At 49.6% G+C, this 12,984-nt stretch overlaps 1 protein-coding gene across 5 annotated transcripts in view; it reads left to right on the top strand.

Moving 5' to 3' along the window:
* The window catches only part of Snap47 (synaptosome associated protein 47), a 48,195-nt gene extending 35,465 nt beyond the window's left edge, over positions 1–12,730 (top strand). For 4 of the 5 annotated variants that reach the window (XM_050163678.1, XM_050163676.1, XM_050163679.1 and 1 more), the window contains one exon: positions 10,148–12,730. In XM_050163678.1, coding sequence (XP_050019635.1) covers positions 10,148–10,294 — 147 coding nt within the window. In that variant the 3' untranslated portion in view covers positions 10,295–12,730. The remainder of the gene's footprint in view (positions 1–10,147) is intronic. The other variant, XM_050163677.1, reaches the window with a different exon arrangement.
* The last annotated feature ends 254 nt before the right edge of the window (positions 12,731–12,984 follow it).

The raw sequence follows: 12,984 nt of genomic DNA, 5'->3' as shown, positions 1-12,984 counted from the left end.
GCAGGTGGGAACTCTGTACTGGTCAGGGGATGCAGCCTAGCTTTACATGAAATGGTCTTTTGAAGGTAAAACACATGTTTCATATTTAGAGAGGAATTCCTAGCTGTACAGTTAAAGCTCACACACAAGTAGGAATGAGTTAAATTCTGGGGAAAACAAAAATGCAAGAAATCCTCCTCCATCCAGCTGTGGTTTTGGTTGCAGATGCTATTAAAGCCATTATGTTGAGATGTGTCCTGGTGATTTAAATTGCATTTGGGGATGCTAATGGGGAGGTGGCCAGGATTACACAGGGGCGGGAGTGGGCTGAGTGGGTGCGCGGTCTGTGGCCACCAGCTGCCGCGTCACTGCGGCTAGGGAGAAAGAGCCCAGGAGGCCAGAAGGAAACCAATCCCCTGGTTGACTTGGCAAAGCCCCTCAACTGACAACTGGCAGTGTCTGCTCCTCCTCAGAACTGTGGCTGCACTCGGTTCAAGGGCTCTGCAGAGCCACGCATTGGTGGTGGTGATGGACTGACAAATGATAAAACAGAAAATGGAGATTGCTCTCCCAAAGCAGGGCTCTCCTCGTTCGTGCAGGGTCTTCCTGTCTCTGTTTCTGTGTCCTGACCTGAGTTGAGAGGTTCTTCTTCTCACTTAACCTTTTACTGGGAAGCTACAGTAGAGATCAGGGTGATCAGGTGTGGTGGATTGTAGGCAGAATGATGCCTAGCCTGACAACAGACTGCGGCAGAGGAAGGGAGCCCCTGGGATTAAGAGCTCGTGCCATGCTCAGCAGGTGTGGTGGGCTCCTCACACCGGGCAGCAGAGGGCTGCCCTGCATGTTGGTCTTGCAACTTGATGTTTTATCTTTAGAGTCCCCCACCTGCTCCCTATACCCCAGCTCCACATGTACCTGTACGTGCCCATATAGTTAGCTGTGGATTTCTGGAAAGAAGCTGTGGTTCTCTATTGGTTATATAACCCACTTCAAGAAATTTGTGGGCCAGTGAAGTGACTCGGGGTAAAGGCATTTTACCAAGCCTGATGACCCAAGTTTGACCCTTAGGACCTACATGGAAGAAGGAGAAAACTAAGTCTCACAAGTTATTCTATGCCGGGAATGGTGGTACATGTTTTTAATCCCCAGAAATCAGGAGACAGAGGCAGGAGAATCTCTGTGAGATTGAGGAAACCTACTCTGCACAGGCCAACTAGGGCCTCACAGTGTGACCCTGTCTCAGAACAAAACAAAAGTGACAAATTAAGAACAAATTGTCTCACCACCACATGCATGTGTGTATACACAAAAAACTCCAAAAATAAATATAATAAAAAATTAAAGAAATTCATGTCTGCTATCTCTGCCTTTTAATTCCGTTTGAGCAAATGTGGAACATGGCTCATGGTCTTTACTACTCATCACCTCGGCCTGTTTTCCTTGGCCAGAGCATCACCGACTCGACTTCTGCACCCACACTGTCTGCACACTGAGACCATGTGTCTTCTTCACACAGGGCCATGTACCATGATGACCCTCACATGTGCTGCAGGTCTCATGGGCAAGGGTCACACATAGCCTGTAAGGATAGAGCCCAGGGGGACCCACTTGTCTGCCAGCCTGAGTTCAGGGTCCATCCCTTGAACAGTTTGTAGTGAGAGGAGGCGCTGAGTGTTGCCAGTGAACCATTTTCCCACTTTGAGTTATTGTGAGGCCCTGTCAAAGTCCATTAGCCATAGAAGGATGGGTTTCTCACTCTTTATTCTGGCCTATGGTCAGTGTTTTGATTATTATAGCTCCTTAGTAAAATTGCTAAGTATGTCATGCTTCTCTCGTTTATATTTTAGTTTTTGAGGCGGGGTTTCGTATAGCCCAGACTGCCTTCACACTCATTATGTAGCCGATATTGGCTTTGAACTCCCGAGCCTCCAGTCTCCCAAGTGCTGGGATTACACGTGTATACCGCACATCCAGCTCCCACTCTGTGAGAATTGCTTTGACTATTCTAGGTCCCTTCCACAAGAGTATGAAGTTTAGCCTTTCCATTTTGGTTTACAAACTGCAGCTTGCATTTTGACCATGCCTGCACCGGGTCACTTTGGGAGGTTCCGTGGCCAGGACAGCCTGAAGCCTTCTGGCCCGGCACCTAGGGAATCTTTCTGTTTGTTTCAGTCTCTAACTTCAGTCAGTGCACCTCTCCCCTCTTGTACTAGCCTGCTGTTTCATTCTCTAGGATTCTATCGTAAGCAGAATGATTTTCTCAGCTTCCTTTCCCAGTCCTTTGCTGCTGCAATAGACAGCTACAGGTTTGTGCTACTTTGGTCCTGTGCTGAGTTCTTTGCCCAGCCTGTTCACTTTTGTAGCTGAGTCTTAGGTTTTCTGCAGTCAGACAAGACCCTGGGAGCCATCTCAGTGCTGCTTTCCCAAGACTGTTGCATTTTTTTTCTTGCTTGCTTCACCATTTATAAATTCTTATTATTTTGTGTATGAGTGTTCGCCCACATATGTCTGTGGTGCCACATGCCAGCCCGATACCCTCAGAAGCCAGAAGAGGGCGTATGACCCCCTAGAATTGGAATTAGAGACAGTTGTGAGCTGACCTGTGGGTTCTGGGAATTGAACCCAGGTCCTATGGAAGAAGAGTCAGTGTTCTTAACCACTGCGGCCCCTTTCTTAACTCTTTTGACCTTGAGGGTGTGGGTGCCCTGTTGGTAGTTGCTATGCATCCTCTAGAAGAAGGTCCTCTGTTCTGTGCCCGAGCATTTAACCAGGAGGACATGCTGGCTCTTGTTGATGCCCTTCCTTTGTTGGTGGACAGTCTTTCCAACTGTGCTACTAACGTGGTATGTCATGGAGTTCCTCACGTCAAGTCCTCTGCACTCTGTGATCTGTCCCATATGGATTCAGTTTGTTTCCTGTATTTTCATTTTCATTTGTCTCTAAGAATTTACTAATTTCCTTTCATTGGCTATTTCGGGGCTGCTGTTTAATTTGTGTATATGTATGAGTGTTTTGGCTTTCCAAATTTCTACTTTGATTCCTCTGTGGTTGAAGAAGAAACTTATTATTTCAGTCACTGTACATTTAATGAGATTCGTTCCCTGGCATATGATGTATGCTGGAGAAAGTCACTGAAGCGTGGAATACTCTGCTTCACTCCTAAAGTCCTGGGAATCCAAAAGTCAAGTATTTTCCCATGCTAATGATCCCTCTGCTGGCCAGTAGCCACAGCCACCAGAGTAACTTCAGGGTGGGGCTGGTTACCAAAACACCGGGGCAAAACTGGATGTGAAGACCCTCAGCCTTACCTCAGAAGAAGGGCCGAAGGTTGAGTGTATCACCAATGGCCAGTGGTTTGACCACGCACCCCCATTTAGTGAAACCCCCATAAATGCCTAGAGACATTTTCAGACATCTTCCCGACAGCTGAACAATTGGAGGACCTAAGGGTGAGTGCCCACAGAAGGCATGGAAGCCCCGCCCTGTACCCATACCTGGCCTCCTGCATCTCTGTGTCATGATGAACCAGTCAACCTAAGCTAGTGTTCTCTAAGTTCTGTGAACCGCTTGAACAAGCCAAGGAGGGGCTGCAGGAACTCCGACATACTGCTGGTCATCAGGGGAGAGCTTACCTGTGCCCCTGGAGTGGGGACATAGTGGGGACTGAGCCCCCAGACTCTCCAGGCAGTAGATACCAGAGTTGAGCTGAGTTAGAGGACACACCGCTGAGGAGCGACTGTTGTTGGGGTGTTGTTAGCACAGCGAGGCTGCACGTGCTCTTCCCCATAGTCTGGGCTGTGGTGCTCAGGTAGGTTTTAGCAGAAGTCCACTGGAGCCCTGCATTGCCTTCCATGATCTCTCCAGAGACTCCTCTGTAGCTGCTCACAGTTGGCAGCAAGTACGAAGTAGCTTTGGTCTGGGCTGGGAGCAGCTCTTGAGTTTTGATGCCATTGACTCCTGTCAGACAAATAAGGGATGAACAGGCATGTTGTCTGTCTGTCTGTCGGTGTGCAGCACAAAGGCAGTGCGTACTGAGATGGGAGGTGTAGGTACTGCACCCTTGCCTTATAACTAACTCACCGTGTCGGGTGTGGTGATTGTCACTGTCCCCTGTCATCCAGCAGGGTCGTACCTGCAGCAGGGTCGTACCTGAAGGCTTGGGTAAAGACCGACGGCACGTGAAGCAGTACGAGGCCCTCACATTGCTCTGAATTCGGGGAGCCGTGCCTCAGTGCATCTTCCCTGTGTCTCCTGTTTTGTGTAGTAAAGATCCGTCCTTCTGCAAACATTGGGCTCACTTGCAGGTCACCTATGAGTTGTGTAGCAGTGTTCTAGGTCAGCCTTGGACCTGTGGACTCAGGCATCACGCTGACCCTCAAGTGAGAACAGCTGTTTGTCCCTGGCAGCCGGCTGCCAGAAGTGGTTCAAGGCCCACAGATCCCTGGAGACCTGGGCTCAGCTACTCTGCTGTCTCCAAGTCCCCCCAGAAATGACACAAACAAGCCCATATACACCATGTAATGGGGGAGACTATGAGAGCGGAGCCTCACACCCACCCTCCCTGCCAGCCCCAGACCACCAGGAGCCCCTAGGAATGCAGCCACAGGGACGTGAGACTAGGGTGGTCTGTGAGCATTGCGTGTGATGGATTGCAGCAGAGCATGCTCCTGCAGCCCCTCGGGCTCCACTGTTGTGAAAGCCAACTTTCCCTCCTTACCTTTTCCCCAGCATGTTAATGGCTCAACTGGAAGAACCGTTCAGAGTTGCAGACAGCTTGATTTATCCCAGCTCTGTTCTTAAATGGTTGCTAATTTCTCACTGTAGGAAAATTCACAGTTTCTGGGTGAGTCAGTGTAAGAAGAGTTGAGAGCAGACAGCCCAGCTCACAATAACTGTAGGTGCTCAGATTCATACCCCGTATCCTGGAGTCCTCTGACAAGGTGGAGCAGGGCATCTTTCCTGAGAGCCTATGTGAAGACAGCAGCCTGTGTGCTGCGGCATGTGTGGGCACACAGAAAGCTAGACTGTCTTGACAGCTCAGCTTCACATTACGAGGCCAAGACCCCTTGAGAGAGTGTGTGGGCACGTCCATGCGGTCAGTGCATCGAAACTGCCTCTATCATCTCTGGTTCCGTAATGTGCTGTCACTACGGACAGTGTAGAAATGGCAAGGAGGCTGAGGTCTCTCTCTGCTCCTCTGGTGTCCCTGGTATGACCTGGCTACCAGCCAGGGCTGTGTTGGTGGGCTTGTCTCCAGTCCAGGCAGTGTCGTGCAGATAGACCGCTCGTCACATACTGCTGGGCTTTGAACTCTTGTCCAGGGCAGCCTTGAGGACTCATGGGCCTTTCAAGGCCAGGAAGGCTAGAGAGCCCTCCTCAAGGATTCCCTGGGAATAGCCCCTTGCAAAGTGGCAATTGTGCTTGTCCTAGGGACACAGCTCTCTCTCTCTCTGTGTGTGTGTGTGTGTGTGTGTGTTGTGAGGGTAGGGGGTGTCTGTTCCTTCCCTGATCTCTTGTGTCCCTCTCTACTTCCTGCCTGAAGTCACCTGAACTGTTATTCCCTTCTCCCACCACACACACTGGGAGGAGCTGATGGGACTCTTGGACAGTGGCGCTGACTGCTGATGGCTGATTGTTGTGTTCCATGCTTAGCTTCCCCGAGAGAAGAGCCCTCAACTTCCCAAACTCTCCTGGACACATGCCTGCCCATGTTTACATGTCTTGCCTGTCCTGCACTGGGTGACGGTTAGGTAGTCTGCACAGAGTGGCAGTCTTGTTTGCTGCATAGCAGGGACTTGTGGGAACATCCATCTGAGCCTGGTCTTTGACTCCCAGCCAGAGAGGGCCCATCAAGGGGCCCCTGGGTATGTCAGAGGCTGGCAGCATTGTGAGCTGATGACTAGACAGCTTGTCATCCCGGGCCACAGGGGGAACAACTGTTTTTAAGGTTTGGCCAGACTTCATGAGCTCCATTCTTTCCATCCCCTGTTATATGGAATGTGCGTGGTGCTATTTAATTACTTCAATCCCCCTCTTAAAGAAAAAAGGCTCCCAATATTCCAGCGGTATTAGTGCTTAGAAGGTTAGCTCTGTGACTTTCTGTGTCCGCGGACCTAGTAGCTGCTGGATGTCTTTTCAGTATGGGCAGGATTAATTAATTCCAAGTGCATTCTGGCAGACAGGCCAAGGGGTCTTAGCAGCCTATTTGGAATGAGTTCTATTTTTAAGACTTAAAAAATTGTGAGAGTTTTTCCAAATCAAAGATTAAATAGCAACCAGCCTGTATTTTGAGTATTTGTACAATAAAATGCTGAAACTTGGATAGGCAATCAGCTGTTTGGGCCACGGATTATTACATGTGAATATTCTTTATTCTTTGACTATTAGGCAGAAGTCACAGACTACACAGTTTCACTGATTTCACTGATTTTTTTTTCTTGTTTTTTTTTTTTTTTTTTTTCTTTGAGAAGGTCTCATAGCCTAGTCAAGATGACCTTGAATTTCTGGTCTTCCGACTTTACCTCCCAAGTGCTGGGATTGCAGGCAGACACCACCACACCCGGTTTATGTAATTCTGGGGGCTGAGCTTCAACTGCACTGCGTCCTCATCCCACACATAGCCTCTCTCTTGCTGCCGCTTCACTGTGCACAGGGGAGGGACAGTCGACCTAGCTTTTCAGAAAGATGGCAGTTGGAAATGAGGTGATATTTTGTTTGTTTCACAGACTCTGTCATAGAGGTGATCTTTGTGGACACAATGTCCCGTGTCCCTTGATCCTGTTTCATATAGCTAGCATTCATGTTTGTCCTGGCTGACACTCACACTGACATATGGGACTTCTGTGTTGTGTGTACTATACTTAACCAATCATGACTTTCGTTTGTTTACCTTTTGAAGTATATTTTGGGTGTATTCACTTTTCACACCTCAAATTGTGGTCATTTAAGAATGCATTGCTTCTTCCTGCGCTGCAGCTTTATGGCACTGCGGGCTGTGAGGGCTGGGTAGGTCCTTTAGCCCAGTATCCTGGACAGGCCCCCATGAGACAGATAGAGTCTTGCTCTGTTTCCAGGGACGTGTGATTTCTCACAGTGCCCTGGTGCTGTGACTCAGTCATCCCCCTGTGGCAGTTAATGCCAAGCTAGTGATTATGTCTCTTGTAAGCTGGCTCAGTCTGGATCCAGTGAGCGCTAGCGCTCATGGCCAGTGCACAGCTTTTTTGGATCTTATTTTTAAAAAGTTTGAGATAAAAAAAAAAACTGAACACTTTCTGAAATTAAGCTCTGTGAGTTGCATGGCAGGAGGCACACAGTTCAAGCTTTTGTTTAGAATAACTAGAGAATGAAAAAGTAAACAACAGGAAACAAACTGAAAGTGTACTTTGATCGTGTTTTTTAGTTTTCACGCAAGCATGTAGATGTAGTAATAAAATCCAGCTCACATGGGCTGAACATTCCTTTTCTGAAGCACTCAGGACCATACTGGTTTTGAATTATTTAGGATTTTGAAATATTTCTCAGACGTGAGATAGCCTCGGACTGGGACTAGTCTAAGCGTGAAATTCACCTGTTGTGTGTGTGCCTTTGACACATGCTCGAAGTGATCTCAGACAGTAGCTAACACTCTGCCCACATTTTGGAGGTTTTATGTTTTATTTTTGTTGTTTTGAGATAGGGTTTTGTGTAATGAAGGCTGGACTGACTGGCCTTGAACTCCTGATCTTGCAGGTGTGTCCCTCCACGCCTGCGTTTTGATGTGACCTGTCCCGAGAGCTGCAGTGGTGTCACATCAGCTCAGAAAGATGCAGATTTGGGGTTGGGGGGGGATGCCAACCTGCCGTCTAATGTGATGAGTAACACTTTGAGTCATGGGCGGCTTCCATCTTCTTCCCCCTTCTCTTCTTTCCTGCAAGCACTGTTCTTCTTAGACGCAAACAAGACAAGCTGTCTGTCTACTAAGTGAGCTGTGGCCGAGAGGCTACAGGACCCACACATGACTGGCTAGAAGCTGTGGTGCCCAGAGTTAAAAGAGGCCATAATCTAGAGCATTTCTATTTCAGACCATGGCGCGTACACCTTCAGGACAGGGCGCTAGCCGAGAGTCGCGCTATCAGCACATCACAGTAAATTTATACCTCTGGAAAGACATGTGCTCTGATGGACCCACGTGCACACAGACTCAGAGTCTGTAGAGAAGCATGGCCTGGGATTGGTATGGCCTGACCGTCGGAGGCTGGGGGCCTTGTCAGATGACGTAAGTGGCAGGCAGGTGAGAGAGGACGATGGGCGAGAGAGAGGGGTGGGATGGGTGTTAGGGGACTCATTTCCTTGTTTTCCTTTGCTGTCTGGTGTCCACTAGGTGAGGTCACAAGTGTAGGAGATGGAAAAGACCCACTGTATGGTGTCACCGCCCATCTCCAGGGCTAACCCCACAGCGTGTTTTCAGAGCTCGAGCTGGCTTCTGGGGGAGCAGACCTGTCTTGTGGTAGCAGTGTTCATGGAGACATGGGCTGTCCCACTCTGTCACAGTCTCTGTGTCTGTCTTTAGAGGAGCTCCCGAGACCCACTGGTGGCCCCATCACAGGCCTTTCAAGTTTGCAGTTTATTGTGCGGATGGCTTATGTGACTCTAGCTGTCAGGAAAGAAAGAACTTAGGCTTACTGTCCTGGCTTCTCCTGCTTGTGTTGTATGTTGTTAGTCAAAGGCACAGCTTGGCCAGGTCGCCACACTGGTGGAAAGGCCAGCCTGTGAGTAAGGGTGCCTTTGTGAACTGGAACTGAGCACACAGTGTGTGACTGGGGGCACCAGCTGGTGCCGATAGAGCAGTTTGGACCACCAGAGGTGTGTGGTAGCTGGGCCAGACCCTCATAGGACAGGTAGAGGTCAGGGAGGGTCACTAGACAGATGTTAGGGGCCTCTGAAGTCCCTACTCAGCCCATCCCTGTTATAAACAGCTGTGGGGAGACAGTGATTGTGACCAAGATGTCCCGATGACTCAGGTTCCTCAATTCCTCTTCCGTGGCCCACTTCTTTCCCCAGAAGAAGGTGTTCACAGTCATCACAAGTGGTGGGCGCTGTTTCCTTTCAGTGTGCTTTCCTTTCTGCTGTCAGCTTGGGGAATATTAGCTGCTTAACCCAGCTTCGTGAGAACATAGAGTAACCACAGTGTGAGGAGCTCGGGACTGCGGTAAAATGAAACTGCCTGGAGTATGACGCGGACCACAGATGTGAATGTGGGCAGCTAATGGGAGGTGAGTCTCCTTGACCTCTCTGGCCTGCAGTGGTCCCACGGACACACATACCTGTTCTCTGCACTGGGGTAAATATGGCCAGCCTTACATTTTTAAAGTGACCTTGTGTTGTGTGTAGCCTATTAAATTAGAGGCATTTGTCGTTTTATGATGAGGATGCATTTAGGGGGAGCCTAGTGAGGGGACTTCACCATTACCAACATCTGGTGACTTACCCGGGTCTGAATGCTTGCGTCCCTTGCTGGCATGGGAGCTGTGAGCACACACACAGCTGCTGTAGCATGACCAGCGCACTGCTGTACTGAGCTCAGGGTTCGTTCCCGTGTTTGTCTGACAGTGGGAGCCATGCAGCCTCATGACTCGGTTAGCCCAGGTCCGCAGTGGTTTCACTCAGCGCCCTCTGGGGATGGCCGTGCACACTTGATGATGGCGGGCAGCTGCATCCGGGGACGATTAAGAAAAACTCAGGGTCAGAAATTGGGGTTCAACCCGAAGATCTGAAAAGCAAAACAGCCACTGGCTCTTACCTCGACCTCAGTCCAAAATGGCGATCCTGCCTCCTGGAATCTGAGATGAAGACTGCGTACCTGAGAGCTGTTTCCTCCCATTTTGTAATACTCTCTAGGGCTGGGATTAAAGGCGTGCACCTTCCAGTTTCTATGACAACTAGTGTGGTTACTGGGATTAAAGGTGTGTTACCATAACCTGGTCTGTAAGGCTGACCAGTGGGACTGTTTTACTCTCATATCTTCAGGCAGTCTTTATTTATTAAAATATATTTGAAATGCCAGTACACAGGGTTAGGCCTAGTGCGGAGGCCAAGCCAGGCAGCAGCTCTGTAGGCTGTGTCCTCATGGCTTTCACTGTTGGGAAAAGGACGGAAGTGTGCATATGCTTGTCATTTGTGCTTCTCCCAGATCCTGAGCAAGCTGAAGGGACTGGCACTGGACACCGAGGCAGAGCTCGAGCGCCAGGATGAAGCTCTGGACGGCATCACCGAGGCTGTGGACCAGGCTACCCTGACTGTGGACAAGCATAACCGGCGTATGAGGAAGCTGCTGTAGCGGAGCAAGTTGCAGAGCGGTCCCCCTGGCATGGTGCTCTTGATTCTGATGTTTCCAGGCCTGTGTCCTTTGCACTGGAATCTGGGAAGCCATTCGTGGTGCTGTGGAACTGTGACACCTTCCTAAGGATGGGCCACCAAGAGGAGCCATGGCATGCATGAGTATGATGTGTTTTCCAGGTGCCCTTAGCATGTGGGCCAAGTCCTGTTCAGGTAAGGATGGCCACCACGGCGTAGCCATCCTCCCTGTACTCTCTGAGACCCCAGTTTTATGCTGTTGTTATGGGACTGTGACCCAGGTTGCCGTGCACAAATCACATCATATTATCATCGTTTCAGCTGAACAGTAAAGAAAATGCCAGTCATTCTGAGGGATGAGTACTTGGTCTAACTCTGCTGTTCACTTGCCACAGGCATTGATTCCCCTTTAAGATGCTGCTGTAGCGGGGCTGAAGAGATGGCTCAGTGGTTAAGAGCATTGCCTGCTCTTCCAACAGTCCTGAGTTCAGTTCCTGGCAACCACATGGTGGCTCACAACCATCTGTAATGAGGTCTGGTGCCCTCTTCTGGCCTGCAGACATACATACAAGACAGAGTATTGTATATATAATAAATAAATAAATGTTAAAAAAAAAAAAAAAAAGATGCTGCTATAGCCCCTGCCACCTTATCCTGGTCGTCAGTTAGTGTTCTGTAGAGGAACAAATCTAGTAGCCTCGGTGTATGTATTGCTTACGTCATAGGGCTGAGTCCAAGCACAGCCATGTGCACCCTGGAGAGTCAGAGAACACCATAGCTGCCCAGGCCAAGACTCCAGACCCTCCAACAGCCCCAGCTCTGAAGGCCTGGAAGCTCCTGGAACACTGGTCTTCATTCTGCATTTATAGGTCAAAGATAATGGGAGCCGGGCACTCTCAGAGAGAGGGCCCACACACTTAGCACACACTGCTTCCTCCACCACCCCTTTAGGCTGCCCACAGTCAAGTCAATCCCCTTTTTCCTAGTCCCTGTCCCTCTGGAAGCATACACACCCCATTCCCAGACACACAGGCATGTCTCACCACTCCTAGACAGCTCTTAATCTAGTAAATTGATGACCACGACCAGACATGCTGCTGGCCTTGCCCTTGCAGACAGCCCGCCCCCAGCGCAGTGCCTCCGCAGCAGATGCCTCTGCTTCTAGGGAAACAGACACAGTGCTGATCCCCAGGCTACTCAGAAATGTGCCTAGGTGCCTGCTAAGAGGGCCCAAGCTATGCCCTATTGTTTGCCTTTGCTGGTCTTGTGTGTTTTCAGTGCGGGTTCTCATGTCTCTGCTAGGAGCTACTTCCACAAGCCCCTTCCCAGTGGACTCTGGGCTTGTTTATTTGTGCAGGGGAGGAGGGTGGGTTTTGTTTTGTTTTGTTTTTTTGAGACAGGTTCTCATTCTAGTCCAAGCTGGCTTCAGACTTACCACAGTCCTCCTGTCTCAGCCTTCCAAGTGCTAGGATTATGGGTATGTGCTCCCTTACCTGGCCCCGTCACAAGGTCACTGGTGTATGGGGATGTCTGTTTGATTCCCAGCACCCATGTCATGGCTGACAAATCTCCTGTAATTCCAGGTCCAAGTGATCTGGTGCCCTCTTTTGACTTCCATGGGCACCAGGCACACACATGGTAAACAGACATATATTTAAGCAAAACATTAATACACAAAAAATAAAAATAAATACAATTTAAAAAAAAAAAAAGGTAGAGTTCAGAGGGTGGGTGTGTGGAGACCTGTGGCTTTCACAAGAGGTTTTCTCCTGGGGTTCCACACCAGTGTACATCCACACGTTTCGAATGGAAAGAGAGAGCACCACCCAGTAGCTCCTAAGATGTGTTCGAACATTCTGAGAAACTCATTTCTGAACAAGTTGTTGGAATTTGTGTGGTCTGTAAGTTGAGGTACTGCCCAAACCCAGGGCCAGAAGGGACCTCCGTGAAGACCGGGGGCAGGCTTGCCTGGTGTCCCTAGCACAGACTGAGTGACGAGGAGCGCACTGGGAGGCACCCACATGTTCTTAAGTTCCAGGAATGTGCTCAAAGCTTGATTCTGTTGGGGAGGTTCTGCAGGCTGCGCTCCCCTGTGTCCCTGTGTCCTACTCCTCAGTGTAGTCTACAGAGTCTGGTTGTCTGGTTCCTCTTCCTCCAGCTAGGCACCACATCCTAATAAACTCTCCAAATAAACTTTTCCTCAGCCCTTTTGAGCAGAAAAGCCACAGGTTGCTCGTTCTTGACCCAGAGGCACTTCTCAGCCTCCCCACACGGGGATTCTGGACAGACTGACAAGGTGTGGGGTAGGAAGACTGAGTGGTTAGGTTCTGTGGGGGAGTGTTGGGGTGACTGTTCCAGGGAGGCCTCCCAGGATTCACAGGAAACTGCTTTGGAGGCACAGTGTGCAGAACCCCCAGTGTGGGGCTGGAGGAAGGGGCGTGTGGAGTGGGGGAAGGGAAATGTGGAGTCTGGGAGGGGGACACCTCAGAGCCCTAAGGAAGAGCCAGATCAGTGTGGTAATACTTGTTTTGTTTGCCTTTTTTTTTTTTTTTTAAAATATTCTGTTTTGAGTCTCACTTATTTAGATCTCACTATGTGGCCCTGACTGGCCTGGAACTCTCCATGTAGACCAGACTATTCTCTAACTCAGGGAGCTCCTCCTGCTTCAGCCTC

This window comes from Alexandromys fortis, unplaced genomic scaffold (assembly GCF_014885135.2).
Source record: "Alexandromys fortis isolate MF-2015 unplaced genomic scaffold, M_Fortis_MF-2015_v1.1 scaffold_149, whole genome shotgun sequence".
Lineage (NCBI taxonomy): Eukaryota > Metazoa > Chordata > Mammalia > Rodentia > Cricetidae > Alexandromys > Alexandromys fortis.
The sequence above is the reverse complement of the archived record's forward strand: the minus strand, read 5'-3'. Positions and strand labels throughout refer to the sequence as shown.